This window comes from Rhinopithecus roxellana, chromosome 2 (genome assembly GCF_007565055.1).
Source record: "Rhinopithecus roxellana isolate Shanxi Qingling chromosome 2, ASM756505v1, whole genome shotgun sequence".
NCBI lineage: Eukaryota > Metazoa > Chordata > Mammalia > Primates > Cercopithecidae > Rhinopithecus > Rhinopithecus roxellana.
Genome location: NC_044550.1, coordinates 154,409,653 through 154,437,300, shown reverse-complemented (window position 1 = coordinate 154,437,300; position 27,648 = coordinate 154,409,653). Strand labels below are relative to the sequence as shown.

At 39.4% G+C, this 27,648-nt stretch overlaps 1 protein-coding gene across 1 annotated transcript; it reads right to left on the bottom strand.

Moving 5' to 3' along the window:
- Positions 1–1,964: 1,964 nt before the first annotated feature.
- SGCB (sarcoglycan beta) lies at positions 1,965–15,969 on the bottom strand. The gene is made up of 6 exons (XM_010383585.2): positions 15,885–15,969; positions 11,072–11,281; positions 7,282–7,467; positions 6,334–6,525; positions 5,881–6,012; positions 1,965–2,424 (listed from the first exon to the last, which is right to left on the bottom strand). Exons 1-6 carry the CDS (start codon positions 15,915–15,917, stop codon positions 2,221–2,223), a joined length of 957 nt encoding a protein of 318 aa, XP_010381887.1. The 5' UTR covers positions 15,918–15,969; the 3' UTR covers positions 1,965–2,220.
- Positions 15,970–27,648: the final 11,679 nt, after the last annotated feature.

The following is a 27,648-nucleotide window of genomic DNA, read 5'->3' as shown; positions in this document are numbered from 1 at the left end:
AGTAAAGAATATGCAATTTACAGACTATCTGAATGAAAATTTCGGCAATTTTTTTCTTAATATAATTCAGATATTAAATGATATTGAACATATTCAAATGATTCCAAATATCACTACAACAACACTCAAGAGGTTATAAATCTCATTCTTTTCATTTAAAAACTGCACTCAATGTTAGGTAGTAAGTCAATCCAATTTCAGTATAATTTAATGACTTCATAATCTCTAAGGTATTTGATTTTTCTACCAGAGAGAAATGTGACAATATTGAATACAAATTGTTTTCTGTATTGGTTTTCTTATGTACACAATTCAAAGTGACCCTGATAGAATGCTGTTACACTTGACTGCAGGGCTGCGCCCATGCCACATCTCTACTGCCTATTTTACAGCAAACTCCTTTGGGGGTCCTGTCCCTGATCCTGTGGGAGTCTTAATAATACCAGAGAGTTCTTTTCCAATCAAATATATTAAAAATCAACTAGCTTGAGGGTTATAAATAATTACAATGAGATAGTAATATTAGGAGTAGAGATAAATTATCCTTATCTAAAAATTATGTGTATTACTTCCTGCATTAGCACTCTTTAGTCCAGTGCTTCTGGACTTATTTTCAAGGCATGGTGTACTTACCAGGCCATGCCTGGCCCAAATAACTTGTTTGGGTCTATGGCCTCCCCACTTTCCACTGTGTTGCCCCGAGTGCTGAGGGTATAAACATCTTGGCAACTCTGTTACATATTGTAACTCCAGTGTGCCAAGGTCCATTGTTGGGAAACTGAGGTAATTCACAAGTAGGTAAATTTGACCTCTGCATCGTATAATATTTTGGAATTGGCCCAACATAGTTTAAAATCGGACAGTGATTGGTCCTTTCTGGGTCTGACATGAGGTTTATTTTCTTTTTAAGTAGAGTAAGCATACCTGTTTTGTTTGACTCTCATCTTCTTATGTAAGTTTAAATTAACCTTTGTTCATCTTTCTAGAGTTTTAAATAATTAAAAAGTCAGTGCAGACAGTGAAAACGACATGGCATTTGGAATCAAGTACATCCAGGTTGGAATCACGCCTGAATTCCAATCCCATCTCTGCTACTTACTATGTGATGTTGGGCAAGTTTCTTAACTTCTCTGAGTTTCAGTTTTGTAATGGGTAAAACTTGGATAATACCACCTACTTGCAGGGTTGTGGTAAGAACTGGGGATATAAACATGCAACGCCTAGGACAATGCCTAGGATGTAGAAGATGCTCAATAAAGATAGTTATCATTATTATTTAAAAGTTAAAGCTGAGGGCCGGGCGCGGTGGCTCACGCCTGTAATCCCAGCACTGTGGGAGGCTGAGACGGGCGGATCACAAGGTCAGGAGATCGAGACCATCCTGGCTAACACGGTGAAACCCCGTCTCCACCAAAAATGCAAAAAACTAGCCGGGCGTGGTGGCGAGCGCTTGTAGTCCCAGCTGCTTGGGAGGCTGAGGCAGGAGAATGGCGGGAACCCGGGAGGCGGAGCTTGCAGTGAGCCGGGATCGCGCCACTGCACTCCAGCCTGGGCCACAGAGCGAGACTCCGTCTCCAAAAAAAAAAAAAAAAGTTAAAGCTGAGATGGTGTTTTAATTTCTACCACATTGTGAACAATTGATAGTTATCATTATTTCAAATAAACATTATTTCACAAAATATTTTCTTCCTAGTGCAAAACTAAGGAACCATTGTTTCTATCTCACATATGTAAAGTTCTTTAATGACTTCACTTACATGTGAGAATATGGCTCAGGCTTAATGCACTAGAAATCGGCGTCTTTCCTTTTAGAAGCCAAAAGGCAGAGCATGAAACATTGATTTAAATATCTTAAGTGGATCTATCCCCATTAGAGTTACCAAAGTATACTTACAGTGAGTCTAAACAGCTGCTTCAGCCTTTTAATCTTTAGAACAGGGATAGTGGACTTTTAAAAACACTTCTTTAAACATGAATTTTCATTTGTTTCTCATAATTATTTTAGGGAACAATCAATATGAAGATCAGCGTAAATTAATAAAATGTATTAGAATTTAGGCTCTCTGAGAAGATTTTAACTATGTAGATCATAAAACATATACAGCAATGCTGTGCCATTAAAATAATTATGAGTTATTACAAACTCTGTAAAAACAATGATTTGCATGCATAAAAAAGTCAAGTCAAGATATAAACAAGTTGGTGACCTCTGGGGTTCTTCTAATGAGTGTTTCCACAGGGGTTGTCTGATATTTGGCAGCCCATGTTCTGGCTGGTTACTTGCACCTTGAAGAGTGTCCCATCAGCACACATGCAGAGCTTGTATCGCACCCAGTCACCACTACCCAACTGGTCTCCACTGGAGGAACTGGGTAGGCGGGTGGTGCTGACCATCACAGATCCATTTAGGATGATACTGTTTTCCTATTAGGAGAATACTAATATGATTTATTTACCTCCACGAGTGGGTACAGAACAAAGTCAGTAAACAAAACTTACTGAAACACCAATGAGAAAAGAAGGCAGTAAGAAAGAGTAAAGTCACAAACAAAACAACAACAGCAACAACAAAAAACAAACTCAATATCAGGATTCAAGTGACTTCTTCGCTTCATATATCCATAACGTACGTAAATAAATCTGCAACATAATTTCTCTATTATTAGTTAAAATTATATCAAAATTCCTAAGTGCATAATAAAACTGATGTGGATAAAGTATCAGATCATTTTCATTTTTAAGTCCTAAGAGAACTATAACAAAGTTACTGATTGATAAGTTTGTGATCATGAGTACGAAAAGACTTTTCCTCCTTGCGGGAATTAATTTTAATTTCCAACATTTTTGCAACACTGCAAATGAAGATTCAAACCATATAATTTGAAGACCAGGCACTTCCAGTCTGGAGGTTCTTCACGCCCACTGTTCCAGAAACATTATTTTATTGTGGTTCCTTAAAATCCTTCTTGTTAGGGACTCTTAGGCCTCTCTTGCTTTCTCCCTTTCCTCCTTTCTTCTTTTCATTCACTCAACAAATAATTACTGAGTGCCTGCTCCTGCTACATGCCAGACACTATTCTAGGTGCTGGCGAATACAACAGTAAGTAAAATACGCAAAGCCCAAGTTCTTACTGAGTTGATGTTTTAATGGGGTAGGGGGAGACAATAAAAAAAAAGAATAGTAAAACATGTAAGACATCAGGTGGGATAAATGCTATGAGGAGAAATAAAGCAGGATAAGTAGAGAGAGTGAGCAGGTGGGGACTGAGTTTTACACAGGACTACCAGTGGTTTGATAAGGTCACATTCCAACAGAAACTAGAGGAAGTGAGGGAGGAAGCTGTCTAGGTAACTGGGGAAGGGTACTCCAAGCAGAAGTAACAGTGCCTGCAAAGGCCCCGAGGTGAAGATGTGGCTGGATTCCAGGGACAGCTATGAGGTCAGTGCGAAAGAAGCATGGAGAGTGAGGGGGAACAACCAGTAGGAGATGAGTCAAAGAAATACCTGAGGATCAGACATGTAAGCAGGGAATAGACTTTAGATTTTATTCCAGATTACATGGGAAGCTTTGAAGGATTCTGAATACAGAAATGACTTGATCTTTTTAAAATGGCCACTCTGGCTGTTGGGTAGAAAACAGACTGTGGGAGTGAATATTTGGAAGTAAGAAGATCAGCTAGGAGGCTGTTCCAACCATCCAGGCAGGAAATGACAGCAGTTTACACCAGGGTGGTGATGGCAGGAGGTGGTGAGAAACAGCCAGACTCTATATCTTCTGAAGGTGGAGCCAGAAGGCTTGCTATGGACTGATGGGTGTCATTTAATGGTACAGGAATACTGAAAGAAATGCATGCTTGTGGGGAATGGAGAATCTAAATTTTCAACTGTTAAATTTGAGATGCCTATCAGATATCGAAATGGAGAATGTAAGTAGGCAGCGAGATATGTGACTCTTAGTTCAGAGGAGAGGTTAAAGCACAATTCCAAATTTGGGAGGCATCAGCTTATAAAGGGTATTTAAAGCAAAGAGAGAAAATTGGTTATAAACAATGGAGATGGCTAATTGATTATGCAGTGGTAGCATATGGAATAGACAGCAATTCTTAAGTGACTAGTTTTCCAATTTGTTCCAATGTTGCCATCTTGTGGTCATTTAATTTTACTTTCTGTAAATTTTTTTTTTTTTTTTTTTTTTTTGAGACGGAGTTTTGCTCTTTCGCCCAGGCTGGAGTACAACGGTGCAATCTCCACTCACTGCAATCTCTGCCTTCCGGTTTCAAGCGATTCTCCTGCCTCAGCCTCCCGAGTAGCTGGGACTACAGGCACCCGCCACCACGCCCGGGTAATTTTTGTATTTTTAGTAGAGATGGGGTTTTGCCATGTTGGCCAGGTTGGTCTCGAATTCCTGACCTCGTGATCCACCTGCCTCGGCCTCCTAAAGTGCTGGGATTACAGGTGTAAGCCATCGTGCCCGGACTAAATTGTTTCTTACACAGCTTTTTCAAAAAAGCAGTTTAATTGATAAAATTATTTGTAATGATTGGCTTATACACTTTAGAACTAACCACTGATGTTAACAAAGTTATAAAGCTAATTATCTTTTTAATACTAGGTTCTTTTCCTTTAACAGTGAAGAAACTGATATGTGTATATGTATATTTCAAAGTATTTAAATATTTGTCATATTAACTACAAGGTAGAATGGGACAAGAAGTGGCAGATAGAAAAAAATAAAAGGTGTGGTAAGTTGCTAATAGTCTCTATACAAATATCTTGCTTCTGTGACTTTCTACTGCTGAGAATAGCAGTCGTACTGTGGCTATTCTCCAACAGTGTTCTTAGAAGAATGGCTTCTTACACCACAATATACGTAAAAATTAACTTGGTAGGTAACTGAGTTTCTGGCAATAACTACATTTTATGTTCATCTTTACTATTTAGAGATGGGATTATGTGTTGTAGGGGGGAAAACTGCTTACAAAAGTAAAACAGCTACTTTTAAACAGTGTTTTTCCCAAGAACTATGAAACTGAAATTTTTTAAATAAGGAAGAATGGTAAGTCCTTATGTTTAAGTTCACTTTTGTCATGTAATACTTGGTAAGACAAATTTAATTCGCTTTAGTTAAACAGTATATTGTAGGTACCCAAAGGCATTTTGAATAAGTATACTTTGACCAGAATTGTGAGCCATTAAAAAGTTTTTGAACTTACAGCACATGAAATACCATACCTGTAGAAGTTCAGATATAATCTGTTAAGCACAAAGAAAATTCACTTTCAACAGCCACAATAAAGACAAAAACCTTTTTCCTTTACAATTAATAATAGATTAAAATACATTTTTAATAAATATGTCTAAATAAAATAATTTTATACATTTGCTAATTGTTTTTTTTTTCACATAACTGGATATGAAAATCAGGAAGGGATGTGAAAAATCTTTAATTAAAAACAACAATTCCAAGGCATGAATATTTACTTTGATCTTCCAGAATTCTCTTTTAGAAGGTTTTTGGTTTTTTTTTTTTTTTGCCTTCTAAAACAATAGAAGCGATCGTTATACAAGAAAAAAAAAATACAGGCTACTAGAAATAAAAATAAAACAAACAATCTGTTATCTTGCTATCCATAACTAAATATTGTTGACATTTTGGCATACCCTGCCAGGTTTTTATAAACATACATATGTTTTGAAGAATGAAAATGTATTTCACGAACTGTTTTGTAACTTTCTTTTAGTTCACAACCCACTTTGAACATCTTTCCATGTCAAAAAATAGACAATTATATCATTTTCAATAATTGTGTACTATTCCACATATGGATTTCTGTATCCAAGAACCTAATACTTCTCTTAAGCTCTTAAAAGAATACTCACCGCCTTTAACTCCATATTACCACCCATGTGAAATTCAATGGTTTTGCCCATAATGAATACTCCTTCATTTCCACGCACAATAGCATGCCCATCAACTTTTATATTTAAATCACTGGTAGCATTGCTGGTAATCTGAAAATTTAAAAAACAAGTACTAAAAAGAGTTTCTAAATTAATGTGAGAATTGTTATCAGAGGTAGAGAAATAGAAGTTTCAGTCATGAGACATGAAAGTCAGATGTCTCTATTAATGTTTTAGAGATGTGGAAATTGAGATAAAGATGACTTGATAATGATCACACAAGCTAGTTAATGACAAATCTAGAATTAATCCTTTCCAGTGTTCTGGAATATATTATTTTATACTACTTTAAAACAGTACAACTCTCCACCCACTTTATAACTGTAGAAAGTAACTCTCTCCCATTAGTAAAGCAAAGCCAATAAATCATACCCTTTCAGTAGATGCTTTTTGAACATTCAAACTTTTCACTCCACTTGGCAAATGAAACTCATGAGTTTCATAGTCTGTGCTGAATAAGATATTTTGAGTCCTCGGGTCAAAAAACTGCATGCCGATGTCACTCGTGATAGAAGTTTTGTTATTTTCTACACTGAGCTTTGTTGTCCCTTGCTGAAAAACAATCTTCAAAAAAAAAAAAACAGTTAATTGTGAATATATTTTCAAAGAAGACTGCAAACAAAATTCCTGAACAATATATTTAAAAAATTACAAAAATTACAGAAATTTAAAAACCACAATAATAGGCGAACTTCAAATACTTTTAACTGTGTCTGTCTGTCCTCCCTCCATGCACTTGGAAGAAGAGTTCTTTAGAATGAAGGCTTATAAGTTTATTTGCTTATTAGCTATGCAAAAATACATGAGTCATGGAGGAACATGGCCCAAGGACTAAGATAGGCGGGGGTGGTGGTAAGAATACCTCCTTGAGGTTTTATTCAGTTGAAAACTTGGCATGGGATGCCACTGACTAGATTGGCATATTCTCTTCCAGAGCCCCCAAAACTACAGAGGTATTCTCACCGGGGAAAGTGCTTTCTTAATAATGGCTTCCTCATATGGAGAAGAAAATAGTTACCTATGTATTCTCATACTAATTACATCTGTCATAGAAAATGCTACCATTGAACAAAATCTCAAATATTAAGAAATCATCTAATTTTAACAGATTATAAAAGCAATAGTATTATTAAATATTAATATTTATGGATGTTTTAAACTGTATTCACTATATTCATACATTGATAGATATATTATAAATACACTAATTTTTCTAAGGGAAAATATCTCTTTCCAATAATCAATCTAGGTTTTTGCAAAGTATTTTTCTCTAATGCCCCTCTCCTGTTTGCATTTCTTTCAGTTAATGTGGCAACTTACAGGCTGGTTGTTGCCAGTGATGACCAAATTTTCATTTCGCCTTCCTCCTACTGTGCTTTTATAAAGAGGATGGATCACTCCCATGTCAGATACTTGCTTAAATCGAAGCAGGCCACTTTCATGAAACTCCATACTATCACAGCCATTTGGTCCAATGCGAATCACAGCCCAAATAACAAGTGTTATCTGAAAAAGAACACAAGTCCACTGTTGGTAGGCTGCATACATTTAATGTAATTGGAAAACAAATAGAAAATATTATCACCAAAACGTTAAAGACCTCCTAAAATGTTTAATCAGTGAGGTAAATATATCAATTAGTTTTCCACTTATAAACAAAACCAATTTTATTTTTATTAAGGTATTACATGCAAATAGCTAAAAGTCAAAATGTGCTAAAGGTCTATAATTTAAAAAGAATAGTTTCTTATTTTTTCTACCCTCTCCACATCTCATTCCCAAGAACAACCACTTTCAACAAATTTAGCTATTTCATCCAGAATTTATCTCCTTAGTTCTAAATATATGTATTTCTTCTAAATATATGTATTTCTTCTAAATATATGTTAGTTTTTCATTTATCATAATTTAGGTTTTATCTATTCATTTTCTATTTTAGCAGATGAGAAATTTAGCTAATTTATATCTCTTTTCTTTTCCAGCTCCAATCTCGTTTTAATTAAATCCAAGGTCATTATTTTCAGTATTACAACCATGTAAATATTGTTCATTACCAAACCAAATACTGTCCTATAATGGCAGTTTCTTTCCTGTACCTTGTCTCTCGGAGTTTAACACTTCGTTTTCCTTAGTTTCTTTAAAAATCTAATTAATCTCAAATCCTCCAATATTTCTGTAAAATCTCTCAATACAATATTCTGTAGGTCTGAGCCTCTCAGATAATGTATTCTATTTTTCTCTCTCGGGAAATCTTTCTGGAACCTTTATCTTTCTGGTTTGGTCTGTGTGGGCTGGACTGGTCTGTATGGGCCCCCTGCACAGCTGTAATCATAAACTTTCCCTTACTTTCATGCTGAACTTCCTTTTGTTTTTCTCCTGTGACAGACACCCAGTTTCCTATATCCTCATCTTTCTTTTGGTAGAGCACATCCTCCAGTGTGCTCTTCTAAGCAATGAATGTATGAGAAGTAAAAATTTTTGGAAAGTGTGCATGGCAAAAATATGTCTTCATAATGCTACACATTTGCTTGCTACACTGGCTAAGTTTACAGTTCTAGACAGAAAATTATTTTCTTCCTGAATTTTGAAAGTCATAGATTTATTGCCTTCCAGGTCCCAATGCTGCTTTTGGGAGGTCCTATTCCATTCTGATTTTGTATTCTTTATAGATAACCTGTTTTTTTCCCTCCTCTGGAAGATATTAGGATTTTTTTTTATTACTGGTTTTCTTAAATTTCATAATAATGGCCTTGTGTCTTTTTATGCATTACACTGGACCCAGATGGTAGTTTTCAATCTGTTCTAGGAAATTTTATTGATTTATGTATTTGATCATTTCCCCCCCAGCATTTTCTGTGTTCTGAAACGCCCATTAATAGCATGTTAGAGCTCCTGAGTTGATTCCTTAATTTTGTTGAAATTTCTGGAAGAGTTTTTTTTTATCTTCTAATATCTCTATCTATCTATCTATCTATCTATCTATCTATCTATCTATCTATCTATCTATCTATCTACCTACCTACCTACCTATCCATCTTCCTATCTATCTATCTATCTATCTATCTATCTATCTATCTATCTATCTGACTACCTGTCCATCTTCCCACCCACCCATTCATCTGTGTGTGTGTGTGTGTGCGCATGTGTGTGTGTGTGCACACACGTATTTCTATGAGTTCTTAATTGTTCCTTTTAATTTTTGATTGTTTTGTTTTGTTTTTTGGTAGAGACAGGGTCTCACTTTATCAGGCATGAGCCACTATGCCTGCCTTGGTCCTTTTAAAAGCATGTTATTCTTGTTTCATTGATGCAGTATATTCTTATTTATCTGAAAATACTGAATTCAGGTTTTTTTTTTTTTTTTGGTAGTTTTTGTGGCATTTTCTCTATTCCATGAGTTTCTACTTTTTCCATGGTTTAGGTGTTTTCATCTCTATCATTTTTCAATTCTTCTCACTTTCCTCAAAAGTCTATTGATCCCTGGCTCAGTATTCATACTTAGTGATGAATTCATAGAAAATTCTTCGAGGGGTGGGGCTTGTGACTGACAGGTGTCATAAGAGGGATATCAGATGGCTTTTTCACTGGGACTTGCCAAATGACAGTATCTTCAGATCTTTTTCCTACATGCATCAGGAATCCCAGAGAAGGCTCTTCTGTCTCTTGCCTGGCTGCCAGGGAGCTGAAGGTGGAGGATGAGAATAGACTGTGGGAAAGGGAGTCGCAGGACCGAGACATCCCTGTTTCAGTATGGAAACCCAACCCCTACCCTCCAGTATCCTCAGGCAGACAGAATCCTCTCTGGTGCAGTGTGTCCAGAGACTAGTTTTGTGTGACATTAGGAGGGGTAGCTGTCTAACTGCTGGCTGGAAGGGAGAGGAGGCCTAGGGATCTCACTGCTTCTTATACAGATTTTTCAAATGACTTCTCTGTTTTCAGTTCTTGCCTCACTTCTGCTTTTCAAGGTACTGGAACTTCTAATTCCCAAGGCTTTTTAGGGTTCTACAAGGTACTTCCACCAACATCCCTTCCCCAACAAGCAGATTCTCCTCTCTGATAAGTTATCTGCCATTGTTCCTCCTACTTTGTGTCTTCATATATTATGGTTTAGGATTTCAGTTGCTTCCCACTTTCTTCAAAGACATTTCTGTTTCTTGACATTGTTACTTTGGAACAAGCTTTTTAGAGAAGAAGATAAAAATGTCTTTATGCTGCCATCTTGACCAGAAGTCTCCAATAAATTTATAAAATGAAATCCATTCAGAATTTGTGCTCCTAGTAAAAATGTACATATCTAATATGAAATATGTAGGAAGAGGTCTTTCTGATTTGAGTGAAGAATTAGACAGAAGTACTTTGGACATACATAAATATAAAAAGACTGCCTTGCATGCATTAGAAGTAGAAAATAACACAAAAAGAATCACTTTAAGACTGCTGCAGACTACGTTCATGATCTGAAAATATCTGTACAAGCACATGTCAGAGAGTTTCAAATTTAACCCCCAGATAGTGACAACTTCAGATTAAAAGGATTTCTTCATTAAAAAAGCAAACATCTTTGGAAAAGGCATCTTACCAGGTCCTCAGCACTTCAGTGCGAATCAGTCTACCAGATCCTTGCATCCTTTGACAACAGGGACTTAGGACTATAAAATATAACCTTTTACTGCCATCAAAGGGCTTAAAATTTTAAAATCCAGCTGAGGAGGCAACATTAAATGTAGGAAAAGTTAAATGAAAACAGAAAGGATTATATTTTTAAGGACATGTGAAAGCAATAAAATCATCTTGGCAAAGTTCTCTTCTATTGAGTTGATCCTATCCTTATTAAAAGCCTCATGCTCTACCAACTGAGCTAGCTGGGAGCTACACAATTCTACCCTTGCTAAAAGTTAAGTCCATTAAAGGGATACACCCATGCACATTTTTGTAAATGAAATTAATATGTGAAAATATTAGCACACTAATTTTTTATAAAGTTTTCATTAAAATTCAATAAGAGACAAGACGTATAGAAAAGGAGAAAATAAAGTCTATGATTTCACTATAAAGCAGATAAAAAATTCCCCATGGCAATTAAAAGGAGTATTCTGTACAATATACTCACAATTAAATTGATGACAGCCAGGATAAACAAGAGGATAATCACACAGATGGCTAAATTGCCCTTTCTTCCTCTCAACCCTGTTTTGTGGAGACGATCTTCATCAATCGGAATGTATCCAGCTTTAAAGTTACTGTTGTGCTCCTTATTGACATTCCTTCTCTCAACAGCCTTCTCACGCATGGACTTCTTTACAGGACCATTGGAACTTTGCTAAATATGAAATACAACATAATGGAACAGTTATACCCTCTCATTTTGTGCATTTATCTATTAGGTGCAAATTCATACCTACAGTAAGCTGAATTGGTTACTGACACATTTTCCATGAATAAACTGCAAGTCACATTGAGTTGCAGTTCCAACTAAGGGTGTAACTGTGCTTAGAGGAGAGTATAGAAGAAACTTCAAGGTCACTATCTGATAGTTTTCCTCTCTGCTTTCAACAGTCCCACTGTCAAAGTATACAGCTTGTTTCTGAGCAGAGTTGTCATACATAACCTATAGTGAGTAACTGCTTTTATTAATAATTTATTAATTTTTTTATATATAAAACTGGCCCTCCATATCCGTGGGATCCATATCCATGGATTTAACCACTGTGGATCAAAAATATTTGCGGCCAGGCGCGGTGGCTCACGTCTGTAATCCCAGCACTTTGGGAGGCCGAGGTAGGTGGATCACGAGGTCAGGAGTTCAAGACCAGTCTGGCCAAGATGGTGAAACCCCATCTCTACTAAAAATACAAAAAAATTTAGCCGGGCGTGGTGGCATGTGCCTGTAATCCCAGCTACTCCAGAGGCTGAGGCAGAGAACTGCTTAAACCTGGAGGGGCGGAGGTTGCAGTGAGCCGAGATTGCGCCACTGCACTCCAGCCTGGGCAACAGAACGAGACTCCGTCTCAAAAAAAAAAAAAAAAAAAATTGGAAAAAAGGTGAATGGTTGCATTTGTACTGAACATATGCAGACTTTTTTCTTGTCATTATTCCCTAAACAATACAGTATAACAACTGTTTACATAGTATTTACGTTGTGTTCAGTGTTGTAAGTAATCTGTAGATTGATTTAAAGTATACAGGAGGATGTGTAGAGGTTACATGAAAAAACTACACCACTTTATATAAGGGACTTGAGCATCAATGGATTTGGCTAATCTTTGGGGGTCCTGAGACCACTCCCCCACAGATTCTGAGGGACAACGGTATACATTTTCATTTATATGAAAATAAGACTGGGAAGGCTGACACAGCTTTTTACTTATGATTTCACTGAGTAGAGCTCACATTACCCTAGATCAGTAGTTTTCAAATGCAGAATGGGGAGTCCTGGGAGGGTTCCATGAACTCCTTCAGGGGTATTTTCAAAATAACACTGAGATATTGTTTGCTGTTTTTACTCTCCTAGGCCCATGAATGTAAAGGCTACATGACCAACGTGATGACATCATCACTCAATGGAATGTGTGCTTGTATAGCCCTGTACTTTAAACATTTCTCCGTTTAACTTCTCTTATAGTAAATATCAATGAATATAATGCACATAAACCAAAGCTCTTTGGAATCTTCCGTCTTTTAAGATTGTAAAGAGAACCTGAGACCAAAATGATTTGAGAACCTCTAACCTAGACTATGGTTGAATGACATTTTGGGTAATAATCTTGAATATCAAGAGCATAAAAGAAGTGGGCAGAAATGGATACTGTCCTACTTATTTCTTAGAGCTCTGAGAAAATTCAGTTGTTGAATATGCATGTATTAAGCACTTTATGCTTAAACACTAATTCCATAGATACGAATACAAAAGAACTATAGGAAAGGGTCCTTATCCTCTACGTATTAACAGATATGATTTGTGTACATGTTAATATAAAATAGTTAACAATGCAATAAAGCCTGCTGTATGTTCAGGTGCCAAAATTAACAGTCTAGGCAATACACGCTGCAGAGTTCAAAGGGAGGAGAGACAGGATGACCTGGAGTTGTTAGGGAAATGGAGAGAAGTAGATGGGTCAGATATGGCAAGGCAAGGAAAAGCAAGTTGGAAAAGTAGGGCCAGGCCGTGAAGGCTCTTGGACAGCAGGGTACAAATTCTAGTCTTTATGTTCTATTTAATTGGGAGTCACTGGAGGTTTTTGAGCACAAATTCAGAATGTTAAATGTGCGGGCATTTGTAGGAGAGAGAAAAAAGAGGAGTACCAGTAAGTAGGCTGTTGGGGATGTTGTAGTAATGGAGGATTAAGGTAAGAGGACCTAAACTAAAGTGGTATGAAAAAGGACAGATTAAGAAGATACTTTAAGTGAAGACCTAACTGAATTTGTAGTCAAGTTCCAAAAAAGAACCTCAGTATGGGCTTCTGACAACCCTAATAGATGGGCAACTTTAAAGTGTTAGCCAGAGTTTGAATATAGGTCCGCATAAAAGACAGAAAGGATAAAATTCATCCCTCCTGAGATGTAGTCTTTATTCTTCTCTGCCAAATCATGCACATTACTGTCTTCATCTTGATGCACTTAACATTATTGAATAGTTACTATAAGCCAGGTGCTCCAAGCTACCAGGATGAACATAGTGTCCACCCTCAAGGAGCTTAATTACAGGCCAGTCAGGTAGATGGACAAGATCACTAACAGTTCACACAGCATGGCAAGTGCTGGAGTGGAGCAATGCATACAATACGGAAATGGTACAGAAGAGGAATGCATCTCCACCTAGTAGGCAAAGGCATCAGGGAAGGTTTCTAAGAAAAGTTGAAGGTTGAGTTGACTCTTGAAGGATGGACAGGAGCTAACCAGGCAAGAGAGCTGAGAAGGTCATTCTAGGCAGAGGAAGAAGTATGGAGACTTTGAGAGGCAACCATCTCTGGGAGAACTAATTTTGGTCACTTTATGTGGATGGTGAGAAGGATAGGTGTAGGGTGAAGCAAGAAATACAGTAAGAGATGTGCTTAGGGGCCAGTAAGCGACATAAATACCATGACAAGAACAATGGACTTTATCCTGAAGGCAAAGGGGAACTACTGAAGAGTTAAAATAGGTTTCCTATACAATCAGATTTGCACTGTAGCAAAATCACTCCAAAAAGAGATGAACTGGAACTGAAGAGCCTAGAAATGAAGATATCAACAGCAAGTTTCTCTAAGAGTCCCAGAGAGGTACTGACTGAGGTTTGACTCTGAAGCTGAAGTGTAGAAAGGTGTTAAGAGGCAGAACTGTCAGGATCTGGTGATTGTTTGGATATGAGTGTGGTACAAAGGGGTCAAAGATGACTCCCAAATAGGACTGGCTATATAATTTGTGGGACCCTGGGGAAAAAGGAAATGTGGGGCTCACTGTTTAAATCTCAAGACCCGGACAGCAGAACGTTAAACCAAGTGCAGGTCCTTCTCAGCTCCCTTAAACTGGCCTTGGTCCTAAGTTTCTGGCTAGGTTAAACAAGTTAATGGATGGTTGTAGTCTTTTTAATAGTAAGTATGACAGAGTCCAGTTTTGAACATTTTTGAGTTTGAGATCACTGTGGAAAATTCAGTTAAGTTCAGGGCTGGAGATGTAATGCGTAAATTTGAAGTGGAGACTGAGAAATGGATCAGACTGCCCCACTTATGTGTAAAGCAAAAATAGAACCAGATGGAAAAAGAATCATCTGAAACAGAAGCCGATAACTTAGGCGGGAAAGGAGGAAAGCCAAGGCACAATTTAAATCCCAACAACTCCAAGAAGTTTTGTCTCCTTTCAGTTTCACTCATTCCTCTACGTTTTATTTTACTGTTACAAATCTGCAGCCTGCCTATTGTCTTTAGCTGATTTTTCTGCATGTATTTGGCTGTATGACTTTAAGCTCCTTGAAGGCATATTTTACGTCTTTTATCTTCAGAATGAGCCCTCCAGTGACATTTATCTAACAGGTCTCTAAAAAGTTAATTATCTAAGAAAATGGTTCCAAAGGTCAAAACTTGACTCATTTTTTTCAACAATGTTTTAGAATGAGACTTTTTCAAGATAAACTACTATAATTGTTCAAAGGAAAAGTAAGTTAGGTAAGGGCGAAAGTGACTGAAAATTATTTGTATTATAATAAATCACCCTAGCGATTACATGTATGTATATATTAATACATATATACTTGTGTACACACACATATGCTTGTACATGTATGCATACGGATAGCCAGATTTTGGGGGGATAAGAAGCCTTTTAAACCATTCTAAGTTACAAGTTTACAACGCAGGTCAGGAAATCTTGGCTAAATCATTTTTAAAAGTGGACAGGAGATAGTTTTAGACTGGTGACTAAATCTTCAAAAACCAAAGCGGGAGGGGAAATCTGAGATGTCTGCATACTGGAGATGGCAGAAACAAAAAGCGGCTGCAAGCTGACACCCGGGCAACAGCTGACGCGTTTCTTGGCTAGTGTCAGGGGAGCCTTCTCGCTGGGGCTGAGGCTATTCTTATCCGAATCGCTGCTGGCGGCTGAACGGGGTACGTCCCTGAAACATCCCAGCGCAGTCTTCCAGGCTGGCTCCACAGCCTCCCAGGCTCTCTGGACGGAGTCCCCTCCTCACACACCCCCGCCGAGGGTCAGCCAGGCCAGCCCGAGACGAGGCCGAGGCCGCCGCTGGCTCCTGGTCCCCAGCTTGTGCCAGCATCCTCGGCGGGGAACGGCTCCTCCTGTCCCGCACCGATCGGCCCCGCCTAACCCAGACCCTGCGGCCCGCGCGCCCCGCGCGCCCCGCATCCCCGGCCAGCCCTCCCGCGGGCCCAGCCGGCAGGACCCGGCCTCCCCAGCTCCTCCAGCCCCCAGCCGGGGCGGTGCTCACATACCTGCTCGGCAGCCGCCGCCGCCGCCGCCGCCATCTTCCCGCGCCCGCCGCCACCGCCCTCCCCGCCGGGCCGTGCCCGCCCCTCTGCGACCGCACCCCGCGCGCCTGCGCCTGCGCCCTGGCGGTGGGACGCTGGGGACCCGCTGCTCACACCTTCTCCTCCCCAGCCCGCATCCCCGAAGATCCATATCCCGTCCCTGCGGGCTCAGGCTCCGCCGCGGCCCCTGCCCCTAGGACAGTGGCCTCGGGCGCGTTGTATCGCGCAGGGTCCAGAAGGGGCCTATGGGGATTCTGCGCCACCTCGGGCCGCCTGCAGATTCCTCAGAAAAGGCACCCTCAAAAACCGAGGACGCTTCTCCCCTTCCCCTTTGTTCCCCACCGCTGAAAGCTGGGCACCATCCGGTGCCAAAGAGAGCTGTGATGCTCTCTTTGCTTCTCGGACCACGGTCTCCTGGGCTAAGGTGGGAGGGGCCGATACCGAGACCACAAGTGGACGCGGACCGGCGTGGTGACTGCGTGGGCAGAAGTGAACAAGTGGTCACTTAGGCAGCTGGAGTCTTGAAGACAGAGTCCTCAAGGAGGAAGTTGAATCACTTAGGGCTGCTTAACTTTGGAGGCCTGTGAAGTCTGATGTTTTTATCCTGCGATACTGGGGATGGATTTTTTCATTTAGTGTTGGAGATAGTGTTACCATGTATATCCTTGGGAACCTAATTGAACGGACATTTACTGAACACTGGGAAGCCACTCAGATGTACGAGTTACTTGGGTAGATATTCCTTGTTCCCTGTTGCAGATATAATCCAATAATTATTTTAGCTGAAAAAAAAATGCAGTGAAGTCAATAGCAACTGTTCCTCATGTAGCTGAATCACTTCTAATAAGCATCTTTGGGCCCTAGTACTGTCTAATTCAGTAGGAGTCAGTACCTAGCTGGTCATCAGTCTCTCTGCATTTCTTTTGTCCCAAATGCTGGAACCACTTGACTCATATTTCTCGACCCACTCCTCTCTGCGTCTGTGGGACAAATCTGCATTTTAGGCAGGAAAACTCTTAAGTTAAAGCCCAATGATGCAGGAGTCAGTAGTAAGGCTCTGTGTTAATATTCTGCCTGTGGTCTCATTGATCAATTTGCACAACTAGGCTCTTAACCGATTCTGAGTTCCTGTCTCCTAGTCCTTAATTCCTACGGTTTGCATTTTTCTCTCTGCTGGGAAAGTTCTTCTTTCCTGGCTCGCACACTCTTATTCATCCTTCAAGAATCTATTAAACATCGTATTTTCTCTAAAGGCTTCAGAGGCTCCCACAGATTTATTCCTTAACTCTGTGCCTAGCCTTTTGTAGCACTTCAGATTGCATTCTATTTTTATCTTGTCTACCTGCTGACTTCATTCAAAAAATGGTGTGTTCTATCTGGAAGGTAGGTGTCTTACTCATCGTTCAATCTCCAATATCTGGCACAGTAATTAAACTTAATAAATATCTTAGAAATCTGCTCAGTATCCCAATTTCTAAGCCCTGACTTGATTTTGCCAACCTCCTTCCCACTTAGGTGGTAAGACACCTGGTAGCCAATTTTCCTGAAACCAAATGCCCCTTTGGCTATCTGAACATCCCCTTCTCTTGGATTCTTTCCTCAATGCTGATGTCCATCTCTGACAGGACATCCCACTATTCTTAATGCCAATTTTTATTCTCTTTTAAAGAGATCCAATTTACTCACATGACCACATTTTAATGTGGGTTATTTTCAAATGTACTATTGTCAGCTTTTTTTCCCCCTGAAATAATGACATTTAAAGTCAACTATGTGCCTGGCAATGCCTCTTTTACAAATGAAGAAATCAAGGCTTGTAGAGGTTAAATGGCTGACCATATTTTCAACTACTAAAGAGCCAGTATTGAATCTAGGTTCATCTGACTAGTCTTTGCTCTTTCTGCCATACATCACGGCCTGTAATTTTGCGCTTTTTTTTGCCTTTTGCATGATATTAGCATTTGGAAGCACAAAACAGAGCTCCCCAGGGCTGGAGTATGAGTCAGATTATGAAGACATTTATACCTTTGTTCACTTTTCAGTGGTTTGAATAGTGCCCTGCAAAACGACATATCCAATTCCTAACCTCCAGTATCTGTGAATGTGGTGTTACTTTGAAACAGAGTCTTTGCAGATTGTTATAGAATGAATGTTTGTGTCTCCCCTGAATATTTCATATGTTGAAATCTTAGCCCCCAATGTGATGATATTAGGAGGTAGGACCTTTAGAAGCTGACTTAGTTCATTTTGTGCTTCTATAACAGACTATCTGAGAATGAGTAATTTATAAAGCACAAAAATTTATTTTCTCACAGTTCTGGAGGCTGAGAAGTACAAGCAGGTTCAGTTGTCTGACAAGGATCTGGTCTCTGTTTCCAGGATGTTACCTTGAACACCTTGTCATCATGAGGGGAGGAATGCCATGTCCTCACATGGGAGAAGGGAGATAATGGGTGAAAAAAGACAAAACTCCATCAAGCCCTTTTGTAATGGCATTAATCTATTCATGAGGGCCAAGCCCCCATGACCTAAACACTTCCCAGAAGGCAACACCTCCCAATGCTGTTGCATTGGAGATTAAACTTCCAAACATGAATTTTTGGGGACACATTAACATTATAGAAGGAAGTGATAGGTGATTAGCTATGTTCTCATGAATGGGATTAGTGCCTTTATCAAATAGATCCAAGAGAATGGGTTTGTTCCTTCCACCATACGAGGACACAGTGACATCTATGAATCAGGAAACAGGCCTTCACCAGACACTAAATCTCTAAGCATATTGATCTTGGATGTCCCAACCTCCAAAACTGTGAGAAATAAATCTCCGTTGTTTATAAGCCACCTAGTCCATATTCTGTTATAGCAGCCCAAATGGACTAAGTCAGATGTTATTAAGGATCTTGAGATCACTGTGAATTTAGGATGAGCCCTTTCTTATAAGAGGACAGGATGGCAACATACACAAAGGTGATATGAACATAGAAGCAAAGATTGGAGTGATCACTGTACTAGGCAAGGAATACCAATAATTGCCAACTGCTACCAGAAGCTAAGGAAGAAGGATGGAGCAGTTATACCCTTAGAGCCTCCAGAAGGCTCTGATTTCTTACTTCTAACCTCCAGAACTGTAAGACAACAAATATCTGTTGTTTAAAGCCACCAAGTTTGTGTGTTACAAATATACACTTCAAGCCCAAGAACTCAAAATCTTTCTTCCCAGTCTGGTCCCCCTATGTTCCCTTAGTGAATGATATCACCATCTAGTCAGACACCTCAAAGTAGTTCTACACTATTTCTAGAATGATCTTTCTAAAATACAAATCTGATCATGTCACTCCTCACCCTCAAGCTTATCATACTCCAAATAAAATTTAAGGCCCTTCACCAAAAGTTTAGAACCTTTTGGTCCTTCTGCCCCTTTTTAGCCTTGTTTCCTGCCCGTGCCACAAATACATCCAACTACAGAGGAGTCATGGAATCAGAGATAAAGTAATCTATCCCTTTATCCATGTGCAATATTTGCAGCCCCCATCTAGTTGCCTGAGCTCGTCAAGTTCTTAATGGCTCTGTTCCTTTGCTTATGTGGCTCTTTCTCCTTTTAATCTAGCTGTTCTCTACTTGTCCACTAAAACTCAGATCAAGGGGTATCTCTTCTGAAAAGCCTTTCTTAAACCGTCTCCCAATCATACATTTCTGATTTGTGTGCCCCTCTCTGTGATCCCCAAGCATGCTGCTGTTGTCACATCACACTATACTGAAATTTATGTATTTGTCCATCTGTTTTACTTATCTGTGAATTCATGCCTCTCCAGATTCTTCCCATTTTTCAGGATGAACCTCAGTCCTATCTCCTCCTGACAATCACAGCCTGTCCTTATTGCTCTTTCCTTTTAACTTTTCACTAATTTGCTGTAACACCCCATTTAATACTTAATGCAGTATCTCATTACTTTACTTTTCATGATATACAGTTTGCTTCTGATTAGACTGAGTTCCTTACAAAGCAGAGGCAATGTGTTATTATTTTCCATGTTGCTCTAAGTCCTGAACACATTAAGAACCAAGTACATAATACATACTTAATAACTCTGATGAATACTAAATTAATTTTTTCTATTGGGTAAAAAATATTACTAGCATCTAAGTATTTCTGACATTGGTAGCTAATACTCACCATACCGTACCCCAGAGAAGGCCACTAGACTAACTCTCATCTCTTTGTCTTCTATGTGCTCTTTCTGGGTCCAGTTCTGCCCCTTCCATACTTAACCTCTGTGACCTCCAATGTGATATAGAAGAGACCCAATCATACAGTTTTTCTGTTTACAGCCCTTTGCTGCCTCCCCACTACCTATGAAATAAAGATCAATTCCTTTAGCCTGATATATAAGACTCATCATAGTTGAAACCAGGACTATCTTTGCAGTCTTGTCTCTGATTCCCTGACTACTCTGTAGTTACATTGGACTACTATTTGTCATTTTCTGCCCCTCCATTCAATTTCATGCCCCTTTGCTATGATTCCTCCTGTTTCAATTTGCTCTTCTCTTCTTGGTGAACGTCTCTCCATCTTTCCAAAACAGAATCTAAACATCACCTTTCTATGACTTTCCCTGATCCTTTTTCAGAAGATGGGAAATGAGGCAAAGGAGGAATCATTGTTTCCGCAGAACGTTTATCTACTCTAACTGATCACATTGAACTATGGTTGCTTTTCTCTCTCTTGAATAGATTATGAGATCCTAGGGAGCAGAGACTGAGCTTAATTCTACCCATGCTTAAGGCAGATGGTTGTGTCACACTAGAAATCCAGTAAATGTTTATTAAAAATGCTGAAAAGGATCTATTTTAACATTACTCATGCTAGGGACTGTCTCATGCTATCCCATATCCCTCTCCCGATGTGCTTAAGGACATCTTGCAAGGTAGACCATACCTACCGTGTCTCTGCAATAGTTTAATGTGTCCTGAGCTCCTCCTCTGGGGATTTTCACAGAACCATGACCTTGCCATTTAGCTAGCAGAGCTGAAAAGATGGAGGGTGAGGACACCTTCTTTTCTGAAAAACCTGTGATGTAAACTTGGGTTGCGATAGGAAAAGTACTTTGCAGCTCTCTAAAATCACACTACATCTACCTTGGGTTTTTTCTCCGTCTAATCTGTAGTTGTTGCAAATGTTCTACAGTTTATTTAGGTGCTAAGGTGATATACTTGTCATATATTTAAAATTTCCTCTTGTTTTTATAGTTTAATCAATAGTGCACATGAAATAATTGTACAAAAACATTCTGAACTGCTGCTCTGAGTGGGTAGTGCTTGGTATGACACAGGAAACAGCATTCTTGCTTCTGTCAGTGGGGTAACCTGCCTCCTGCTCGGTTCCCAATAAATTCATTTGTTCTCCAAGGGGTGTTTTTTACAAAATATTTTCCTTTCCCTTAATGTGTCAGAGAAAAGGACAAAACAGAACTCCTGAAAGGAGAACACAGAGCACTCAGGTTAGAAAACACTTAGTGGACAAATAAGTGTTTTGCTACCTACAAGAACAAAGTGCCTCTGAGGACGAAGGGCCTAAGCATTACCTTGGATAAACATTGCATTTAAAGGCAACTTTATGCAAGTGGGTCAGCAAAGACTAAAAGATTTTCTTCAAATAGTAATACAGGCCCTGATCCAAAGACACAAGATCCAAACACAGACAGCAGAAGGACAAGAATACCATGGCTCAGCCAGGAAAGGATGAGGAGTGCTTAAAAGAGCATCCAAGCCAAACATAGATTGTTCTTATCAGTCCTTGGCTAAGGGTTAGCAACTGTCCTTAGGAAGACTAGAAATTAAGATGAAAATCCTACTGCATAATATAATCCCCTGTAATTTATTGCATATATTTATGTTTGGTGTAGTGTGAACTAAATATACATAACTCTCACTTCAGCTCAGTTCAGGCAGTGGATTCAGCTCATCTTTTGTTGGCTTCTTAAAATACCCAGTTAAAAATCTTTTGAGCTGACTGATGTGGGTAAAAATCCAGGGTAGACAAAATTAAAATCTATTCCAAGGCTGGGCATGGCGGCTTATGCCTGTAATCCCAGCACTTTGGGAGGCTGAGGTGGGCCGATCACCTGAGGTCATGAGTTTGAGACCAGCCTGACCAACATGGAGAAACCCCATTTCTACTAAAAATGTAGTTAGCCGGGCGTGGTGGTGCATGCCTGTAATCCCAGCTACTCGGGAGGCTGAGGCAGGAGAATCGCATGAACCCAGAAGGTGGAGGTTGAAGTGAGCCAAGATGATGCCATTGCACCCCAGCCTGGACAACAAGAGTGAAACTCTGTCTCAAAAACAAACAAACAAAAAACCCTGTACCATCTAGATACTCAACACGTTACCCTTTCTAGAACAAATCACTCCTGGCTAGATAGTAGAATTATCACATGGTAAGAAACACCAATTGGCTGTTAAAATTGCCTTCTATCTCAGTGGATTATGACATCAGATACAAAGCAGCCAATCGCATCCTTTCCTTTCCATTCCGTTTCCTTTTCCTTCCTCCTTTCCTCCTCCTGGCCCCCAACTTGTTTCTTCTTTCTTATGTGCCAGTTGCTGTGCTGAGGATATAAAGCTAAATAAGCCTCTCTCCTTTTTTTCATGAAGCTCAAAAGCTTAGATAGGAAGCAAATAAATATAATACAGCATGATAATTACAAGAATATTAACATGTCCAAAAGTTAAAGAGACAAAGCATAAAGGAGAAAGTGATGAGCTCTGAGGGTTTGAGGTAATTAGGAAAAGTTTATCAGTTTAAGCTGGGTTTAAATTTATTAAAAATGCAACTATAGAGAAATTCCTTGTTTATTAACTGGAGGTTAGAAATAGTAGTTATTCCAGCAAGCTTGCAGAATAAATTTTACTAAAAAAGGGTGCCTAACTTTTGGTGATTGTCTAATGTGCTCAAAATCAACGCTTGACCTAAAGTGAACTGTCAACCAAAAATTGAAACAAAGAGCAAGATTTGCTCAATCATGAACCTAATCAGTATGGCAAACAGTATTAAAGACTGTTAGAACTGCAGGGCATCTTGCAGCTAATCTAGTCCATATTACTCATTTTATAGATGAAAAAAATGTCTCTGAGTGATTAAAGATTTATATAAAGTCATAAGAATTCACTAATTGGCAGAGTGTGAGATAAAGCAACAGTGTTCATGTTTTGAGTTTGCTGTTCTTTCAACTTCTCCTAAAATTACTTAATTAGTAATGTCCTAAAATATCAAATTGGGACAAAATTTGAGCATCAAAATATACCCCAAAGAGAATCATTACTTATCTGGTATTTTCTGTCATATGTGAAAAAAAGGAGACTTATCAGCATTTATTTATTTATTTATTTATTTATTTATTTATTTATTTATTTGAGACAAAGTCTTGCTCTGTCACCCAGGCCAGAGTGCAATGGTGCCATCTTGGCTTACTACAACCGCTGCCTCCTGGGTTCAAGTGATTCTCATGCCTCAGCCTCCCGAGTAGCTGGGACTACAGATGTGCACCACCTAATTTTTACCTTTTTAGTAGAGACAGGGTTTTGCCACGTTGGCCAGGCTGGTTTCAGACTCCTGGCCTCAAGTAATCTGCCTGCCTTGCCCTCCCAAAGTTACAGGCATGAGCCACCACTCCCGGCCAAGGCTTATCAACTTTTAAAATAGAATCTCAGCCATATTGACTACATGCTTATAATTTAAAACACATGGACTCTTTAATCAGAAATATAAACTATTTGCACTCCAGGCTTTTGCTCTGTCTTAAATTGATTGCTATTTAGCACCCATCAAAACTCTGCAGAGGGGACCATCATTAAGGGCACTTATGAAAACATCCACTTATTCCAACAGGTATGCAAATTCTAAGCTTGCATTAAATAACATCACCTGAGAACTAAAAATGGGGTGTCAATTACTAGGCCTGCTCTTTGATGAGCTGTTCTAGCATTACTCCTTCAGCATTGATCAAAGATGGTTTCACAAAACAATAATATCAAGATTTTTCTATATTTTTTTAAAAAGGTTTATTAAGATATCTTTCACCTAGGTTGTCCAATACTCTTTGGAAATGAGCAAACACATTTTAGATTGGTACCAAGAAAATGTGTTTTCATTGAAAGAGCTCGTATGTATACTTTAAACATCAATCATTATCATAAAACTCATTTTCTTTTCTGCTTTGCCTTCCACTAAGCCCGGAAAGAAATATGAAATGTGGCTCTTAGTACATGGGCATACATTTTGGGCATATTTGCTTTTTCCTCTAAAAAATATTACTAATCTGACAGTGTTTTCAAGTGTCTTGCTATCAGCCATCTCAGACACTTTTTTGGAAGTACTGGGGTAGGGAGGGTAAATAATGAATAAACATGTGAAACATTTCCTGTATTTTGATCATCAGGAGGAAGACCAATGCTTCTTATCATAAAGACAAGTTCCTGCTATACACAACACATCTCTTGAGTTCTAGTGAAGCCAGGATGTACATGAAATGACTGCAAGCCTTAAAGGTCTTGAATCTAATTGTGAAGCTGGGGCATATGTAGAGATAAATATCAGGGAGCACATGCTAAGGTAATTTCAAAGATCCATTCTATCTTAAGACACTGTAAGTCTAATTATTAAATGAGCAATACAGACATTTAGTCAAAGCATGTTCTGTTTTGAGGGAGCTGCTTAAATATTGATATTTTAGCCGGCAGTTTTCTTTCTGAGGGTGGTAAAATTTTGGGGTAACTGTATTAGTCCATTTTCATGCTGCTGATAAAGATATATCCAAGACTAGGCAATTTTAAAAAGAAAGAGGTTTAATGGACTTATAGTTCCACATGGCTGGGGAGGCCCCGCAATCCTGGCAGAAGGCAAAGAAGAGCAAGTCACATCTTACATGGATGGCAGCAGGCAGAGAGAGCTTGTGCAGGAAAATTCCCCTTTTTTAAAAACCACCAGATCTTAGGAGACTTATTCACTATCATGAGAACAGCATGGGAAAGACCTGCATCCATGGTTCAATTACCTCCCACTGGGTCCGTCCCACAACACATGGAAATTCAAGATGAGATTTGGGCAGGGACACAGCCAAACCATTTCATTCCGCCCTGACCTCTCCTAAATCTCATGTTCTCACATTTCAAAAGCAATCATGCCTTCCCAACAGTCCCCCAAAGTCTTAACTCATTTCAGCATTAACTCAAAAGTCCACAGTCCAAAGAAGGACTAGAGAAGGCAAGTCACTTCCACCTATGAGCCTTTAAAATCAAAAGCAAGTTACACGTTGTGCACATGTACCCTAGAACTTAAAGTATAATAAAAAATAAAATTAAAAAATAAAATCAAAAGCAAGTTATTTACTTCCTAGATCAGGCATTGGGTAAATACAGGCATTCCAAATGGAAGAAATTGGCCAAAAAAAGGGGGCTACAGGCTCCATGCAAGTCTGAAATCCAGTGGGATAGTCAATTTTTTTTATTTTTTAAATTTTAAATTTTTTTTCTTTTTGAGACAGAGTCTTGCTCTGTTGCCCAGGCTGGAATGTGGTGGTGTGATCTCGGCTCACTGCAACCTCCATCTCCCGGGTTCAAGTGATTCTCCTGCCTCAGCCTCCCAAGTAGCTGGGATTACAGGCACCCGCCACCACACTCAGCTAATTTTTGTATTTTTAGTAGAGACGGGGTTTTGCCATGTTGGCCAGGGTGGTTTCAAACTCCTGACCTCAGGTAACCTGCCTGCCTCAGCCTCCCAAAGTGCTGGATTACAGGTGTGAGCCACTGCATCCTGCCAGTCAAATCTTAAAGCTCCAAAATGATCTCCTTTGACCCCATGTCTCACATCCAGGTAATGCTGATGCAAGAGGTGGGTTCCCATGGTCTTGGGCAGCTCTGCCCCTGTGGCTTTGTAGGATACAACCTCCTTCTGGGCTGCCTTTACAGGCCAGTGTTGAGTGTCTGTGGCTTTTTCAGGCACACAGTACAAGCTTTCAGTGGATATACCATTCTAGGGTCTGGAGGACGGAGGCTTCCCACAGCTCCACTAGGCAATGCCCCAGTAGGGACTCTTTGTGGGGGTTCACCCCCACATTAACCTTCTGCACTGCCTTAGCAGAGGTTCTCCATGTGGGCCCCACCCCTGCAGCAAACTTTTGCCTGGGCGTCCAGGTGTTTCCATACATCTTCTGAAATCTAGGCAGAGGTTCCCAAACCTCAACCCTTGACTTCTGTGCACTCACAGACTCAATACCACATGAAAGCTCTGAAGGCTTGAGGCTTATACTCTCTGAAGCCATGGCCAGAGCTCTACATTGGCCCCTTTCAGCCATGGCTGGAGTGGCTGGGATTCAGGGCATCAAGTCCCTAGGCTGCACTGGAGACATACCCTGGAGATATTTTCCCCATTGTCTTGGGGGTTAACATTTGGCTCCTTGTTACTTATGCAAATTTCTGTAGCCCACTTGAATTTCTCCTGTGAAAATGGGATTTTCTTTTCTATTGCGTTGTCAGGCTGCAAATTTTCTGAACTTTTATGCTCTGCTTCCCTTACAAAACGGAATGCCTTTAACAGCACCCAGGTCACCTCTTGAATGCTTTGCTGACTTAGAAATTTCTTCTGCCAGATACCCTAAATTATCTCCCTCAACTTCAAAGTTCCACAAATCTCTAGATCCGGGCAAAATGCTGCCAGTCTCTTTGCTAAAACATAAAAAGAGTAACCTTTGCTCCAGTTCCCAACAAGTTCCTCATCTCCACCCACCTCAGCCTGGATTTCATTGTCCATATCATTATCAGCATTTTGGTCAAAGCCATTTGACAAGACTCTAGGGAGTTCCAAACTTTCCCACATTTTCCTGTCTTCTTCGGAGTCCTCCAAACTGTTCCAACCTCTGCCTGTTACTCAGTTCCAAAATGTTACTCAGTTCCAAAACTGCTTCCACATTTTTGGGTATGTTTTCAGTGGAGTCCAACTCCCCATAAGAATTTACTGTATTAGTTGGTTTACGTGCTGCTGATAAAGACATGCACGAGACTGGGCAATTTACAAAAGAAAGAGGTTTAAGGGACTTACAGTTCCACCTAGCTAGGGAGGCCTCACAATCACGGTGGGAGGCAAAGAGGAGCAAGTCACATCTTATATAGGTGGCAGCTAGCTTGTGCAGGGAACATTCCCTTTTTCGAAACCACCAGATCTTGTGAGACTTACTCACTATCACGAGAACAGTACAGGAAAGACCTGACTCCATGATTCAATAACCTCTCACTGGACCCCTCCTACAACACGTAGGAATCCAAGATGAGATTTTGACAAGGACTCAGCCAAACCATATTAGTAACTGTTTTGTGTAAATTTTTTCTGAATAAGCTATCATAGAAACAATTCATGTTCATGGTAGAAACTTGAAAAAAATCAGAAAAATATAAAAGAGCAATAAAAATAACCCACAATTGTACCTTGGGTTCACATTGTGCAGTTTAACACAGTGTATACAATTTAGTGTTCTGCCTTTTTCATTATAGTGAAAATTTCTAGATAGTATATATTCTACAATAACAAGATTTTTATTGTGCAACATTTCATTGAATGATGTGCTCAACCATTGCCCTATTGTTGGAGGTTTAGATTGTTTACAACTAGTTTTCTTTATTAAATATAAACTAATACTAATCTACATTCTTAATAATAGTGAACATAGGTCAG